This window comes from Loxodonta africana, chromosome 11 (assembly GCF_030014295.1).
Source record: "Loxodonta africana isolate mLoxAfr1 chromosome 11, mLoxAfr1.hap2, whole genome shotgun sequence".
Lineage (NCBI taxonomy): Eukaryota > Metazoa > Chordata > Mammalia > Proboscidea > Elephantidae > Loxodonta > Loxodonta africana.
The window spans coordinates 41,297,265-41,315,674 of record NC_087352.1 but is presented as its reverse complement, the minus strand read 5'-3'; the positions used below and the strand labels follow the sequence as shown (position 1 = coordinate 41,315,674).

The following is an 18,410-nucleotide window of genomic DNA, read 5'->3' as shown; positions in this document are numbered from 1 at the left end:
TAATTAAGTAAGGAAATGGGCTTATAAGTATTCCTAAAGGTAAAAATAATAATAATACAATAATAATGATTATAACAATAATACAAACAGCTAAAAATGTCAAGCATTTGCTATATATTTAACATAGGTCTACATTTTTATATGCATCATTTCAGTTAATTCCTAAAACAGCCCTTTAATTGTATATTCTTAATATCCCCATCGCACAGACAAATTTACCAAGAGGGAAGGTTTTGAAGAACTTGCCCAAGGTTACACAACAAGGAAATATTAGCAAGTGGAAAATAATTAAAAATGAACTTCATAGACCACTTACTCTCTAGCATGCAAATTAGGAAATATTATGGAAATATTTACCATGTGAATACTTCGTATCTCCACTCTCTTTCCTAGATAAAACATTCTATAGAATTGCACTTCTATGTATTCACAAAAATAGTGTAGGTTCCATGTATAATCTTATTTTGGGCTGAGGTAAATCACTTAGCAATGTAGAAATCATTGTATCATATTTTAAATATTAAAATGAATAAACATAAAGGAACCACATAAAATAAATGTGTAAACCATTTTAATATGCTCTTAGATGACTTAAGGGCACTATAAATTATATTTACTTTTCTTAATTTTACTCCAGGTTTATATTAGAAAAATTGAATTTTAAATTAATATTTCAACTATATTAAATATCAAATTGATTTGTTATGTTAATATATCCAGTATATTGAGTAGGTTGCAACATGAAGAGAACCATTAGGAACATGTTTTATTTTATTCAAATTTTGGACATATTTGCATTGACTGATACTCTCCTTGGCTGAATTTCAGGCAGTTTCTGCAGCTTCTGGTCACTTTCAAATAAAATTTTAAAAAGTCCCTTTTCCAGTTTTTTTTTTTTTTAGAAAACTTAAACATCCAATGTAAGCTTCTGCCTTTACCCTCCCCTACTCATTCTTCTGCTCCTCGTTCTGTAGGGCCTGGAGAAATAAGAGATAAAGGGCAAGGTAAACATGGCTGTTGCTATCATAATTTAACGGCCAGTGTCCTCTGTATAACGGTGGGACTTCTAGCCTGTGGCACATGAGCACAGTATTCAGAGACACACCTCAGGGACTTGAGGTCCCGGTTCTCCCTCAGCCTGTGTGACATATTCTCGGGATGGATGTATTTATCTCCCTCTCCTGACTTCTGTCTGTGCTAATTTCTCTAGCTGCATCTACTTAACCTATGGGCAACTCACACAGCTGTGCCATGTTGAGCACTGGGAACTGCATTTTGCCCAGCTGCTGCTGTCTCACCTTGTCTGCCATTTCAGACTGATCAGCCAACCATTGAGCTTCAGAACTCTCCAGGCAAAAAGGCAGTAGCAAATTCAAAAAGCATCCGAGAATCTACCATGTGGTTGAGATACTAGTCTTCCCTCTTCCAGAAGCCATAATTTCTGGATAGATAGGTGGTAAATGATAGATAGATAGATGGATAGATAGATGGATGGATGGATGGATGGATGGATGGATGGATGGATGGATGGATGGATGGATGGATGGATGATAGATAGATTGATAGATGATAGATAGATAGATGATAGATAGATAGATAGATAGATAGATAGATAGATAGATAGATAGATGATAGATAGATGGATAATTTAGGTATATAAAAAGCCACGTATTCCTTTCCTCCATTTACCTAATTATTCTCCCTGCCTTTCTCATATTTAATATCTAGTTCCTTTATCTAGCCTATAAAAGTTGAAGATACTTAATAGGTTTTGAGTAGCCCAGCAAGCATAACTGTGCATTTACTCTGAATTCAACTCTAAAATGGAAAGTAGATAGAATCCTCATACATCTTACATGTTTTCATATTCATCACGCTGCACAGGAACTTATTAATTCTATGAAAGATTTTCTCTAGTAATCATCAAAAACATGTTTTGACTGAACGGTATGACTTTCTCAACATCTTTTTCCCCCAGGTTTAACAAGTATAAAGACCTTGAAATGCCAAACTCATATACCATAATTTCTAGAAAGAATCTGAAAAAGCTTTATTGTATCTAATAGCTACCCAGTACTAACCTATTTTGAGGAATATATTAATTCCTTATTTATGTTCCGCAAAAGTCAATATGACTTGTGCACAGGCCTGTAAGTAGAGTGGTATTCATTATTACATTAATCTAAGAAATATTTGTTGGATACTTACTATGAGCTAGAAATAGTTGTGGACAATAACAAATGAAGAAGGCAGACAATTTCTTAAGGTTTGCATTCTAATAAGGGAGAAAGGCAATTCAACAACCCAAAAGTGTGTTCTATACTTTGGGGTGGCTAAGTGATTGTGGAGATGGCACAGGGCCAGGCTGGATTTTGTACTGTTGTACATAGGGTTTCTATGAGTCGGAACTGACTCAAAGGCACCTAACAACAAGTGATTGGATGAAAAACAATGCAGAACAATGCCCAGAGGTGGTAGGTGGGGAGTCATCAGGAAGGCTGTCTGGGTAATGTACAGTTGGTCATAGACCTGAGTAAACTGAAGGAATGAAAAATACCAGGGTTTGGGGGAGTGTTTCAAGCCTGTATCACATCCTGTTAGAAGTCATGAGGTTGGAACCAACTCCCTGTGTGAGTATCAAAAAGTCAAGTATTCCTAAAACCAAACAATAGTTTATCCAGAAAAGAATGTCTGCCTAGAGCATTGTGCTCTTTTAAGATCTATCTATAGGGGATCAAATTGAAAGTATCAACTCCAAAGAATAGATAAGAACCTTGGGGTGGCAGTGAGTTTATATTAATGGGGAAGGAACACCTCAGAAAAGGGGGATAAGAATGGTTGTACAACTCAAAGAATGTAATCGTTGTTACTGAATTGTACATGTAGAAATTGTTGAATTGATGTATGTTCTGCTGTATATATTCTCAACAAAGCAAATAAAATAAGTTATATTAAAAAAAAAAAAAGAGAAGTCCTGGACTAAAGTAACTGAAGTTTAGAGTGGAAGCAGGGAGATTGCAGTTATAATCAGGAACTGAACAGTAGGTGACCTTGTGAGCCACAACAGGAGGGTGATTTGTATTGGAAATGTGCTGGGAAGCCATCAGGATTTCTCAGTGCTGGAAATGAAAGAGATCTTGGTGCACCAACAGAAAAGTGTCCATCATAGCAGTGATGCAGTGTTTTTCATTGAGTCCTTCGATTTTGTCAGGTACTGATTGTGTCGACAGTTCTACACATCTTATTATTTACAAGAACCATGGGAATTAGGTAGCCTGGACCTCATTTTACATATTACAGACTGAGGCCCTGAAAAATTAAGTAGTTTGACAAAGTTCAGACAGTTATAAGTAGTAAAAGAGAACTAATTTAAACTGAGATCTGTGAGGCTCAGTCACATTTGCTGAGTGGACTTATTATTATAGCTAATGTTTTTTGATTCCCATCAGTTGCCCCGAGTTGAATCCAGCTCATGGTGACCCCATATGTTGCACAGTAGAACTGCTCCATAGGGTTTTCATGGCTGTGACCTTTCAGAGGCAGGTCAATCATGCCTTTTTTCCAAGGCACCTCTGGGTGGATTCAAACCGCCAACCTTAGAGTCAGTAGCTGAGTGCTTAACCACTTGCACCACCCCACAACTCTCTGTTTCTTAAAAAAGGACTAAATATTCTCACATTTTAACATTAGTAATTTAAGGTTTACTTATAAACCTGTGAGTCAGCTAAGGGTGATATTTAAGTGCTGCGGGTATTAATGTGAAGCTGTGCTGTTGTCATAAATATCTACACCAATTTAGCCTTTCTTAAAATCTACAAAAATGGGATCTTTCGTACCTTTGCTATTAGGAAACAGCTAATTGTATTCCTGAAACAGCTATGAGACTTGAAAAGAGATGAAATCGCTATTAAGGTATTACCGTGTATAATTTTCAGGAAATTGCAACTTCTAGCCTAGAATCAGATAATATTTTTGATATGGTTTTAAAGAATACTTGTTAGGCTAGCAAATAGATATGCAACCATTCATGTTTTTTTCCTATGCTTCATATGATTAATAGCCCTAACATTAACTAAACCAGAATCCATTTTGATACATCCACTTAGCACCACCAGACACAAACAGTAAACACATTGGGGCTGGTATTGGACCAATATACATTTTTTATAGCTTGTACATCCAAGTTTGCCTGTTGTTTATCAGGCTTTCATCCATGGAAGAATCTACTGTGATGCCCAGAAGACCCTATTTCTTTTTTCTAATCCATTTTCCGTGGATTGTTCAATCTGTTGTTTAGCAAACTCTCCAGTTCTTCGCTCAAAATCATATAGCACTATTTTTAAATATGGAATAATTCATGAAAGTCTCTATAACTATTTGCTTTCAATGTTGTATATTAATACAATAAAAATTTTTTCTCAACTTGTACATTTCTGTTTTATTTGCAAGTTTTTGCTCTTTTTTAAGGCACTCTGGTTGATTTTTTTTTAACTCTTTCCTAATAATGATATGAATACTTAAGGATTTACTACAGTTTATGTTCTTTCATAAACTTTTTATTATTTCCCTAAATCATCATATTTCAAATCAGAATTGCTCTGGCTTTTTTAATGTCATGATATCTATGTCACCAACATAATGGTGCCTGGTTCAAATTGTTGAATCAGATTTCCAAGGAGTGCCTGGAGGATTCAAACTGCCAACCTTTTGGTTAGCAACCATAGCTCTTAACCACTACACCACCAGGGCTCTAAAGTACAGAGAAAAGAAAATAATTGTACTCATCCAACTGCTCTATCCGTAGCTCTAAATTATTTGAAATATTTGATTTAAACATATATGGCCAATTTGATTCAGTTCAGCTTCACATACTATTAACCAGGAAGGATCATATAAGCCAATTTTAAGACTATTGTATGCACTACTTTCTTTTTGATCAAACTATGAATTTTTAATCCCACCTTGGGTAGAATAAAGATCTTTTTTTAGAAGGTGGATTAAAATTAAAGTGTTTTATTATTTTACTATCTAATGTTACCATAAAGCTTTATGTCCAGCAGCTTAGCATTTACTTCCTTCATAATGTTGCAATAAAACTTACTATTGCACCTAATTTTATATTCCATAATAAAAAAAAATGACACTGAAGGATCAGTCATACTCTAAGCTCTTAATGAAAAAGGAAATGCTGAGAATCATATCATGTTTTATTTTATGCTTGGTAAAAGGCAGTACAATTGATCATAATATTTAAGATGAATATTAATTCAAGCTTTAATCTACTACTCATTTCATGTTTCTGTATCATTTTTCATCACAATAAAATTTACTTAGAGATTTTACTCACTTTCCACAAGTTTTATAAAGTTTACATTTAATGATGAACAAATATTGACATGTATTTTGCCACTGTGTTTTAAGATAATACAAAAGTATTCTGGGCTGCATATGAAAATAATCTATGAAAACTCCTTAAACATATTTCCATGTTTCCTTTTTATACAAGGTTGTAATATTATAAACAATACAAATGTATGCAGTGTAGTTTTGATTGATTAATATATACCATGTATCAGTCCAAATTTGAAATCATTTTTAAAATATCAAGCTGGAATGAATCATAGAATCTCTGTGAGGAGTCAGATTATTCATATAAAGAATATAGGTTTTAAAAGATTTATACCATCACCCACATTCTCCTAGGTGTTTATCTTTACTTAGTATCAGGAACTTAATATACATAAACACTTTACTCTTACTTTATAAGTTTAAAAACACAGAAAAACAATGAAATAATATTAAGATGGCCTAACCCAGTGCTTTTCCTAGATTTGCCATCCAAATTTTGAGAATTTGGATTGGATTTTATTGAAGGAAAGTTAGTGGAGTGCTTCAGGGACATGCTAAAGCCAGCTGGTACTGGCACTCAAGAGCTGATTCATAGCATCTCTCCCGAGGTCTGCAATCAGTGACATCACGTGGGCAGCTTGAAATGACAAAAAAAAAAAACCTGTTGAGTTGATTTGACTCATAGGATTCCATAGGGTTTCAAAAACTGTAAATCTCTACTGAAGCAGACTACCACATCTTTCTCCTGGGAGCAGCTGGTGGTTTTGAACTGCCGACCTTTTAGTCAATAGCTTTAACCGCTGCGCCACCAGGGCTCCACGGGGTATTTATTCCAAGGAAATCAGCAAACAATATATACCAAAGAGCAGATTTATCGGTACCTCACGACCAACGGGGGTTATCATCACATGTGCTTTACCTCTTCACCCAAACACATTTTAATGATAAAAAGTCCTTAGTTATTTGACTGCATTGCAGAACCAAACATGCAAGCTAATCTTTGAAAGCGAGGTCCCAAGTCATTAAGGTAATCGTAGCTTTCAGTCTGATCAGAGATTCCCGATCCCAAGGAGCTCAGCGATGCGGCTAACGACCCTGTTCCCTCAAAAGCATAGGTCTGAAGGGAGTCAAAAGGAGGCGCACACGGATCACTGTTCGCTTCTTCGAGCTTTTCTAGGATGAATTTCCTGAATATGTCGCTGTCCGGGCCCACCTGCAGAGACTGCCTGTACAGACTCCGGAGCTCCGAGGTGGCGTGTTTCCGAGTCTTGCGTTCCCGCATAAAGGTGCTGCTCCTCAGCTCTGCGATGTCGTAGGCCTCTGTGTCTTCTTCTCCTCCCCCTTCGTCATCATACCTGAATATATTCTCTCTGAAATCCTCCCCCTTCTCAGGAAATAGAGTCTGTTTTCTTCTTTGTGTTAGACCCAGGATCAAAAAAATAAACCCTGACAATGAAAGCATACCAGAATATTTAATATTTGAGTTAATATTTATTGGCTACAAAGTATGTGCATTGCTCTGAAAGCTTTACATTTATTCCTTGATTGAATCCTTATGATAATGTTATCTTTGTTGTTGCTGCTGTGCAGTGGAGTGATTCCAACTCATGGCCACCCCGAGTGACAGAGTAGAACTGCCTCATAGGTTTCCTAGGCTCTAATCTTTAAGAAACAGATCACCAGGTGTTTTCCCCGGGGGAGCCCCTGGGTGGGTTTAGAAGCAGACATTTAGGTTAGCAGCCCATCACTTAATAGTTCAGCCACCAGAACTATTTATGATATCCATATATTATTACTGTCACCTATTAAAGATGAGAGAAATGGGGCACAAGGACCTTAAATAACATAGCCAGGACCACTGCTAGTAAGTAGATAGCTGGGACTCAAAACCACAGAGCTGGATCAGATCATGTGGTCTGTGATACATTATTAATTTCAGAAATTCCCAAATACCAGGTTTTTAAATCATAAGACTAGTTTGTCCAGAAACAACATGTATTACATAAAATAATTTTAGATATTAAGTAGAAATAAAAAAAAGTCAGAATACTCTTTATTTTAAAGAATACTGTATGTATCAAAGATAGCCAACCCTCACTCAACCTTGGAGCTCATGTAGCTGTTCAGAATTTGATATGTGGAGTTATAACAAATACCAAGTATTAATATTATCATAAAAATAAAAAAATATATAGTATTTTACCTACAACTTACATTTAAAAAATTTGAAATAGTTCTCTTGAAATAAATAAGGTCATCACATGTGAATTCAGGTAGTAGACTTTAAACTCATTGGAAATACGTACTTGATATAGAACACAGTATAATGAATAATTTTCCAATTCATAAATTTGAGAGAGGCCTCAGGAAATTTCAAAGGATGTTACTATTAGTTGACCCATACTCTCCACCCATAAATACTACTCATGTCTTTGCCTGTAAGGCAGCCTCTTGCTGATTTGTAGGATTCTGGGCTTGGTTTAGGTCTCTACCTGTAAGTGGTTCAGTCCTTCAACCACACACTGTTTATGCTTCTTGCTTTTACTACCTAGCTATAAAGTTCTAAATGCAGTTTTATTATGACAGATCACTGAAAACATTTTGAAAACTGGAGCGGAGACAAAAAGTCCAATAACGTTCGGTGGTAAAAGAGAAATGAATGGTTTTAGAAACTTTGAGAAAGATGAGAATGAAGGCAAAGCAAGTCCTGAAACATAGTCAAACTCAGATTGAGTGGCAAGGTTGAGATTCCAGAACCATCAGCTGACAGGATGACTCACAACACTTATGATGTCATGTTTATGTGATGAAAAGTTATCAGGGAAACAAGAGCAGGGCTTAGGTGTTATATACCAGTGTGTTAAAGAAGGGGAAAGGGCTACATTAGATGAATCATTTACAGTCTTGAAAGCTTGACTAAGGCATTTTGGAGTTCAACTATAAAATCAGTAACTTACCTGCTTCTGGAAACAAACAAAATGAAACTGTGTTACTGAGATTTATTTTTTTTCAACACTTTGATTCAATAAGACTCTTTTACATTCTTCCACGAAGCTTGGTGGTGTAGTGGATAAGAGCCTGGCAGTTCGAATCCACCAGCAGCTCCTTGGAAACTTTATGGGGCAGTTCTACTCTGTCCTACAGGGTCGCTATGAGTGAGTTAGAATTGACTTGACGCCAATGGCTTATGCTAACCTTGACTTTCTTTTGTAACGTGTCCAGTCAGCTGCATTATGGTGGTTCATAGGGGAGTGTAGTAGCTATGGAATGTCACTACATCGTTTACTAGCTGCATGGCTCTTAGGAAAGCACGTAACGCTTTGAGTTTCAGTTTTCTCATCTATACAGTGCAGATGATGAGAGTTGTTACTTCAAAAATTTTATTGTTAGAATTAAATTGCATAATGCATATAAAGCACTTAAGACAGTCTCCAGGAGTGTAATAAGCACTCAACAGAAGCTCACCGTTATTATTTTTTATGTATAACTTACGTTTTTTGCAATGCCATGTGTCAAAAACATGCATATACAGATGTCCACATACATAATCACATGCTCCTACCATTCAGGGATCACTGAATTTCAACTCGAAATGTGAATTTATCAATTCTAGTTTTTATTTAGTCTTTTGGGTTTAATAGTTGTAATACATCCAGAAGAGCAATTAAACACACACACAAACAGTACTGCTCTTTTGGAATTAACTTTTTATATATGTATCATGTTATTTTAAATAAATGAAGAGACATTCCACTGAGTACTACTTACCAAATATTATCATAATGCAGATTAGAATAGCAATTACGACTTCTGTCCTGAATCCCATGGAAAGCATACGTTTCTTATTACCGCACGTCTGTGTACTGCCGTAGTCATCACAGTCACAAACATGTATGGTAAGGGTGTTTGTGCTCGTAAGCGGTGGGATTCCATTGTCGGCAATTAAAATGGACATGTAGAAGACAGGCTCTTCTTGAAGGCTGAAACCATTTCTGTTAGTCAAAATTACAGCTGTGTTGTCTAAAACAAAAATCCATGTGCATAATTTTTTTTTATATATACTATAAAAGAAACTCACATGAGTCATAGTACTAGGGGTAATAATGTAGTGGTATGACCAAATAAGATCTAATAAAAGGAAGAGGTGATTTCTGATAAAAAGATAATGATCCACCAAAAAATATCTTTATTCTTTTGACATTACCTAAACTCTAATTCTGTAGTTAGAGGAATTATTTAAACCCATTCCAGATAGGGATAATGTGTGTGGAACACAGAAAACAATTTCATTTGAATTAATTACACGTGATACACAGTGCTTTTTTTAAAAAAGTTGGAAACCATTGTTTTCACAAATGCTGCAAATACACTAGATTTTCACAATTATCTATCAGCTAATTATCTCAAATAGTGTATTTACTAATGAAACAAAAGGGTAGGAAAAATCCTGTTTCATTTCACTTTGACATTATTAATCAATTTTCTATATACAATGCAGAAAATCCTTAAGCCTTTGTCTTGTTGAGTCATTCATCTATATAGGACATTAAAAAAAAAAAAAAAAAAAAGAACAATGTATACTTCAAGCACATTGGAATTGCTCTTCCTTGAATTCTAAAATATTCTAAATAACCCTTTTCAGTGCAATTTCTTGTGTCTCAAAACTATGTTTTTCTTTTACTTTTTTCTCTTTTTTTGATTACTGTGCCACAAAAAATATTTACTGTAGCTATCTGATAAACTTTAGAAGACAACTGTAAGAAAAACCAAAGAAATGGAAATCTCCTGAAATATATGCTTATTTATGGCTTTTTCAAAATCATCTTTTTTAAAACCAATTCTCCATTATGCTCTTGAAGATTATAAAATGCATGTGATTTTGTTTACTAGGCATATTTAAGAGGTAAGAGAAAATTTACATTTTTTTAATATATATTTTATTAAATTACTTTGTAACCAGAAATATTAAACCAAATAAATCATTTTCTTTATGTTTCAATGTGTTTATTTTGCCTTAGTAACTTATTTCATATTAATACAAACAAATCTAAGCTCAAACCTATTTTGTGTATTGGCGTTTGTGTTTTGTAGCCTCAGTATATTTGAATTCCCTTCACTGGGGAATTTGGTAAGGACAAAAGGAAGAGAAGCCCGTCTACCTTTATTCTCCCACAAGACTCCCCAAGGATTGAAACTTCAATGCAGTCGTAAGGAAGGACAAGTTCATGGCCTTTGATTATAAATGCATGAGTAATAAATCCTATGGTTTTTCATATATTTGAGATATAAAAAAAAATTAAACTAGAAATCCATATGAGGACAAAAAAAAAATCTGCTACTGAAGCTATAAAAAAAGTAAACAGAGTGACTTTGTATAATTTAATGTATTCCCACTTGGAGATTAAAGAAATGCTATCTTTTCACACAAAACCTTTTCAAACACTCTTCTTATATTGATAAAATTATTTCCAACATATGAAGGGAAGCAAAAATCTCAAACCAATTTCATAAATTTATAGCTCCTAATTAATGACTCCAAATACCTTTGAATCATTCAAGCTAACATGACTGTAAGTTTTAAGTATATATCATCTCTTCCCCACTCATCGAATGATTGTTGAAGTATATGAGAACATGAAAGGAACCAGGTTGTTGGGGCTTCAATTAAATTTACAGGGTCGTTGAGATTTTACGAAGACCAACAGTCCTGGATGACAAAAAAAGGCACTTTCTTATTTGAAGAAAGGCGGTGAGTAACAACCCAAACTCATTGCCGTCAAGTCAATTCCGACTCATAGTGACCCTATAGGACAGGGTAGAACTGCTCCACACGGTTTCTAAGGAGCGCCTGGTGGATTCAAACTGCTGACCTCTTGGTTAGCAGCCGTGGCACTTAACCACTACACCACGACGGTTTCCAGTGAGTAACAAGGGGCCAGCTTTTCAGTACCTGAATTTGGGTGTTTTCATTTTCATTGTCACTCTTTTTCTCTATTTTTCAACATTATCATGTTGTAGGAACAGTATAAAAACTAATGTTATAAATTTCATTAAAATCAAACATGAATTGAGGAGAATAGTTAAAAATCCTCATGCATAAATGGCATTACCTTGATTATCTATGATTGCAAAACTTGAGTTCATTGTGTCTTCTACAGATAGATTAAAGTAAAAATGGTGTTCTTCTATGGATTCATCTCTATCCACTGCACTGATGGTCTGAATTACCTAGGGAAAAAAAAAGATGAATATTTGTGTAGATGAATATTTGTGTGTCTGTGTGTGTGTGTGTGAGAGAGAGAGAGAGAGAGACTCAGGAAAAAATTGCTGCCGTTGTATTTTTTTTTGTTTGTTTGCTTTTAATATAATTGCTTTACCAAAATCATGAGGGACTTTGCAGAGGATAACTGCCAAATTAGCTTTTGTCAGATTAAAAATACTTTTATTTACCCCTTTCAAAGGAGTGTTATGATATTCCATGATATCAAATTCTTGTGGATGATCAGGTGGGTCCCATGTGCTAACCTTCTTAGAAGTTCTCAAGGTACTGCTGTCTTTATTCAAGATTCCCCCCTCCCACTTTCTGTATTCCTCCCTCTCTTTCCTTAGTCCTTCCATATCTGAATGGCAGCCATTATGATTTGCTGATGTTATATATTTCCTATTTGTATAATAGCATAATTGTGGTTGAGTTATTGGATTCGTAAAGAATTTGTTAAAGTGATGAGCTTTTTAATCGATTTGAGGAAATAATGCATTAAAGCTTAGAGATGATGTACATGATTTCTTTTGACCCATAAGGACTATAAGAAAAGTCTTCTACATCAAATAAGTTTCTCTTGATATCTCACATCACAGAAAGTGAAGTAATGCAGATATGAACAAATCAGTTCTCAGCTAATAATTTTCTTTCAAGACATGAGTATGTTACTTAAGTAGTTCATTATAGTAAAAAAAAAAAAAGAGAGATAGGCTGTCGAGATCACAAAATGCAGTTGTGATTAATTCTGTAAATTCGATTGATTATAGAAGTTACCCTTTTGAATTTTTAAGAATTAAAGAACCTTTAACAAGGTGTCAAACAAACGGCAGACCCAAATTTATGTTATATTTTGAAAAACAGATATCTCTGCACATGAATAAACAGTCTTGTGAAACTACTGCAATTTGTACAGATTTCCTTGATTTATCTTTTCCTCATAACACAATGTTAAATTGTAATATACTATTAAATAATCTAATAGAAGGAAAACATTTTCATTCATTCCATGATTAAAGTAATAAATGTGTACATTGTATCATAATGCTCTTATTTTGATAAGATTTTATATAGGCATAATGGTGGGCAGGAGTTTGGTAGTCCCATATTCTGAATCATGGCTTTGCCACTTACTAATTGTGTGACCTTAGAAAATTTAGTTGTTCCCGAGTTTTAGTTTTCTAAACTTATTTAAAAAATAGAGGAGGGGGGCCAAGATGGCGGACTAGGTGGACGCTCCCGCGGATCCCTCTTGCAACAAAGACTCGGAAAAACAAGGGAATCGATCACATACATAACAATCTATGAACTCTGAACAACAAGCACAGACTTAGAGACGGAGGACGAACAAATACGGGCAGACAGCGACTGTTTTCAGAACTAGGAGCCAGCGCACCAGGCAGGTGACCTTCGGAGCTCGATCTGGGGCAGAGCCCAGGGGGGCAGACGGCACAGAAAGGGGGCCCACCCCTTCCCCCCCGAACCCATCCCGGGAGGAAGCCTAGCAGGTTGGCGCGGGCGGCGTAGGGGCGCAGCCGGAGGGAGAAACACCCGGGAGGCAGTGACTGATCTGAGAAGGGGGAGAACAGCGTCCCAGCTGGAGTGCCGTGCTGTCCGCCGGGAGTTAGGCGAGAAGCCGACGGGGCGCGCGCGGGGGGGGGGAGGTCAGCTGTGTTTCCCTGGACTGACCCCAGGGCGGGGCCCACGCGTTCGTGCGGGAGGACGCGCACCCAGTCCGCGCGTGTGGCACGGCACACCAGAGGGAGAAATCCCCGGAGGTGTCTGGTCTCAAAACAGGGAAAGCAGCATCCCAGACGGGGAGCCATTCCGCTGCGATCTGGGCACGCGCGCGCGCGCGCGGGCGGGGCATGAGCGCGGGGTCCATTTTTATTACCCTGAATTGACCCAGAGGGCGGGACCACCTGGTCGTGCGAGTGACGCCCTCCCAGTTTGCGCGAGAGGTGTGGCACACTGGAAGGAGAAGTCCCCGGGAGGAACTGATTGGTCCCAAAGCGCAGAAAGTAGCGTCCCAGAGTGCCGCCCTGCTGGGGCTTGGGCGCACGCACGAGCGGGCCGTGAGAGCGGAGTCCATTTTTATTGCCCTGAATTGACCCAGGGGGCGGGCCCACCTGGCCGTGCGGAGGAACTGATTGGTCCCGAAGCGCAGAAAGTAGCGTCCCAGACGGGGTTCCGTCCTGCCGGGGCTTGGGCGCGCGCACGAGCGGGGCGTGAGCACGGAGTCCATTTTTATTGCCCTGAATTGACCCAGGGGGCGGGCCCACCTGGCCGTGCAGGTGACGCCAACCCAGTTCGCGCAAGAGGTGTGGCGCTCCGGAAGGAGAAGTCCCGGGGAGGAAGTGACTGGTTCCCGAACGGGGAAAGCAGCGTCTCAACCCGGAAGTCATCCCGCTGGGATTTGGGCGCGCGCACAGGCGGGGCGTGACCGCGGGATCTAATTATAATCGCCTGAATAGACCCTGGGGGCGGGCCCACCCGTTCGTGCGGGAAACGCCCACCCAGTGCCCACGAGCGGTGCCGCGCACCGGAGGAAGTCCCCAGGAGGAAGGGACTGGTTTCCGAGCAAGGAAAGCAGTGTCCTAGCCAGGGACCCGTCCAGCCCGGATTTTGGTGAACGGGGGCGGAGTGTGAACGTGGTGTTCAGCTCTATATTCTGTGGTGCTACACTCCTAGCTCTCAGATCCCTCCCCCACCCTCCCCAGGCGACCCCATTAACATCCGAATACCCGGAGCCAGAGAGAGAATTCAGATAGGGATCTGACTGCATTTTTTTTTAGCTGACTACTTGGAAAATCTAGTTTCCCAGTGATGGCTCGGAGACAGCAGTCCATATCAAACCACATAAAGAAACAGACCATGACAGCTTCTCCAACCCCCCAAACAAAAGAATCAAAATCTTTCCCAAATGAAGATACAATCCTGGAATTATCAGATACAGAATATAAAAAACTAATTTACAGAATGCTTAAAGATATCACAAATGAAATTAGGATAACTGCAGAAAAAGCCAAGGAACACACTGATAAAACTGTTGAAGAACTCAAAAAGATTATTCAAGAACATAGTGGAAAAATTAACAAGTTGCAAGAATCCATAGAGAGACAGCATGTAGAAATCCAAAAGATTAACAATAAAATTACAGAATTTGACAATGCAATAGAAAGTCAGAGGAGCAGACTCGAGCAATTAGAATGTAGACTGGGACTTCTGGAGGACCAGGGAAACAACACCAACATAGCTGGAAAAAAATCAGATAAAAGAATTAAAAAAAATGAAGAAACCCTAAGAATCATGTGGGACTCTATCAAGAAGGATAACTTGCGAGTGATTGGAGTCCCAGAACAGGGAGGGGGGACAGAAAACACAGAGAAAATAGTTGAAGAACTCCTGACACAAAACTTCCCTGACATCATGAAAGAAGAAAGGATATCTATCCAAGATGCTCATCGAACCCCATTTAAGATTGATCCAAAAAGAAAAACACCAAGACATATCATCATCAAACTTGCCAAAACCAAAGACAAACAGAAAATTTTAAAAGCAGCCAGGGAGAAAAGAAAGGTTTCCTTCAAGGGAGAATCAATAAGAATAAGTTCAGACTACTCAGCAGAAACCATGCAGGCAAGAAGGGAATGGGACGACATATACAGAGCACTAAACGAGAAAAACTGCCAACCAAGGATCATATATCCAGCAAAACTCTCTCTGAAATATGAAGGAGAAATTAAGATATTTACAGATAAACACAAGTTTAGAGAATTTGCAAAAACTAAACCAAGACTGCAAGAAATGCTAAAGGAGATTGTTTGGCCTGATGACCAATAATATCAGGTACCAGCACAATACAAGGTCACAAAACAGAACGTCCTGATATCAACGCAACTCAAACAGGGAAAGCACAAAAACAAACAAATTAAGACTAATTCTAAAAAATAAATAAATAAACAAAATAATACACATAACAGGAAATCATGGAAATCAATAGCTAAACGATCAAAATAATCAAAAAGAGGGACTAAATATAGGAGGCATTGAACTGCCAGATGGAGAGTGATACAAGGCGAAATAGAAGGATACAAGTTAGGTTTTTACTTAGAAAAATAGGGGTAAATAAAAAGGTAACCACAAAAAGGAATATCAATTCCATAACTCAAGAAAAAAGCCAAGAAAAACGTAACGACTCAATAAACACAAAGTTAAACATTATGAAAATGAGGATCTCACAAGCTCCTAAGAAAAACGTCTCAGCACAAAAAAGCATGTGGAAAAATGAAATGGCCAACAACACACATAAAAAGGCATCAAAATGACAGCACTAAAAACTTACTTATCTATAATTACGCTGAATGTAAATGGACTAAATGCACCAATAAAGAGACAGAGAGTCACGGACTGGATAAAAAAACACGATCCATCTATATGCTGCCTACAAGAGACACACCTTAGACTTAGAGACACAAACAAACTAAAACTCAAAGGATGGAAAAAAATATATCAAGCAAACAATAAGCAAAAAAGAAGAGGAGTAGCAATATTAATTTCTGACAAAATAGACTTTAGACTTAAATCCGCCACAAAGGATAAAGAAGGACACTATATAATGATAAAAGGGACAATTGATCAGGAAGACATAACCATATTAAATATTTACGCACCTAATGACAGGGCTGCAAGATACATAAATCAAATTTTAACAGAATTGAAAAGTGAGATAGACACCTCCACATATATAGTAGGAGACTTCAACACACCACTTTCGGAGAAGGACAGGACATCCAGTAAGAAGCTCAATAGAGACACGGAAGACCTACTTACAACAATCAACCAACTTGACCTCATTGACTTATACAGAACTCTCCACCCAACTGCTGCAAAATATACTTTTTTTTCTAGCGCACATGGAACATTCTCTAGAATAGACCACATATTAGGGCATAAAACAAATCTTTACAGAATCCAAAACATCGAAATATTACAAAGCATCTTCTCAGACCACAAGGCAATGAAGCTAGAAATCAATAACAGAAAAACTAGGGAAAAGAAATCAAATACTTGGAAACTGAACAATACCCTCCTGAAAAAAGACTGGGTTATAGAAGACATCAAGGAGGGAATAAGGAAATTCTTAGAAAGCAACGAGAATGAAAATACTTCCTATCAAAACCTCTGGGACACAGCAAAAGCAGTGCTCAGAGGCCAATTTATATTGATAAATGCACACATACAAAAAGAAGAAAGAGCCAAAATCAGAGAACTGTCCCGACAACTTGAGCAAATAGAAAGTGAGCAACAAAAGAATCCATCAGGCACCCGAAGAAAACAAATAATAAAAATTAGAGCTGAACTAAATGAATTAGAGAACAGAAAAACAATTGAAAGAATTAACAAAGCCAAAAGCTGGTTCTTTGAAAAAATTAACAAAATTGATAAACCATTGGCTAGACTGACTAAAGAAAAACAGGAAAGGAAACAAATAACCCGAATAAGAAACGAGAAGGACCACATCACAACAGAACCAAATGAAATCAAAAGAATCATATCAGATTACTACATAAAATTGTACTCTAACAAATTTGACAACCTAGAAGAAATGGATAAATTCTTGGAACAACACTACTTACCTAAACTAACACATACAGAAGTAGAACAACTAAATAGACCCATAACAAAAAAAGAGATTGAAATGGTAATCAAAAAACTCCCAACAAAAAAAAGTCCTGGCCCAGATGGCTTCACTGCAGAGTTCTACCAAACCTTCAGAGAAGACTTAACACCATTACTATTGAAGGTATTTCAAAGTATAGAAAAAGACGGAATACTACCCAACTCATTCTATGAAGCTACCATCTCCCTGATACCAAAACCAGGTAAAGACATTACAAAAAAAGAAAATTTTAGACCTATATCCCTCATGAACATAGATGCAAAAATCCTTAATAAAATTCTAGCCAATAGAATCCAACAACACATCAAAAAAATAATTCACCATGATCAAGTGGGATTTATACCAGGTATGCAAGGCTGGTTTAATATCAGAAAAACCATTAATGTAATCCATCACATAAATAAAACAAAAGACAAAAACCACATGATCTTATCAATTGATGCAGAAAAGGCATTTGACAAAGTCCAACACCCATTTATGATAAAAACTCTCACCAAAATAGGAATTGAAGGAAAATTCCTCAACATAATAAAGGGCATATATGCAAAGCCAACGGCCAATATCACTCTAAATGGAGAGAACCTGAAAGCATTTCCCTTGAGAACGGGAACCAGACAAGGATGCCCTTTATCACCGCTCTTATTCAACATCGTACTTGAAATCCTAGCCAGGGCAATTAGGCTAGACAAAGAAATAAAGGGTATTCAGATTGGTAAGGAGGAAGTAAAGCTATCACTATTTGCAGATGACATGATCGTATACATGGAAAACCCTAAGAAATCCTCCAGAAAACTACTGAAACTAATAGAAGAGTTTGGAAGAGTCTCAGGATATAAAATAAACATACAAAAATCACTTGGATTCCTCTACATCAACAAAAAGAACACCGAAGAGGAAATAACCAAATCAATACCATTCACAGTAGCCCCCAAGAAGATAAAATACTTAGGAATAAATCTTACCAAGGATGTAAAAGACCTATACAAAGAAAACTATAAAACTCTGCTACAAGAAATTCAAAAGGACACGCTTAAATGGAAAAACATACCCTGCTCATGGATAGGAAGACTCAACATAGTAAAAATGTCTATTCTACCAAAAGCCATTTATACATACAAC

At 37.2% G+C, this 18,410-nt stretch overlaps 1 protein-coding gene across 1 annotated transcript in view; it reads right to left on the bottom strand.

Moving 5' to 3' along the window:
• Positions 1-6,048: 6,048 nt before the first annotated feature.
• Positions 6,049-18,410, bottom strand: part of CDH19 (cadherin 19) — a 78,450-nt gene continuing 66,088 nt past the window's right edge. The window contains exons 9-11 of the mRNA XM_003406256.3: positions 11,460-11,577; positions 9,118-9,369; positions 6,049-6,795 (exon numbers count right to left, since the gene is read on the bottom strand). Of these exons, the coding sequence (XP_003406304.2) occupies positions 6,305-6,795; positions 9,118-9,369; positions 11,460-11,577 (861 nt within the window). The 3' untranslated portion in view covers positions 6,049-6,304. The remainder of the gene's footprint in view (positions 6,796-9,117; positions 9,370-11,459; positions 11,578-18,410) is intronic.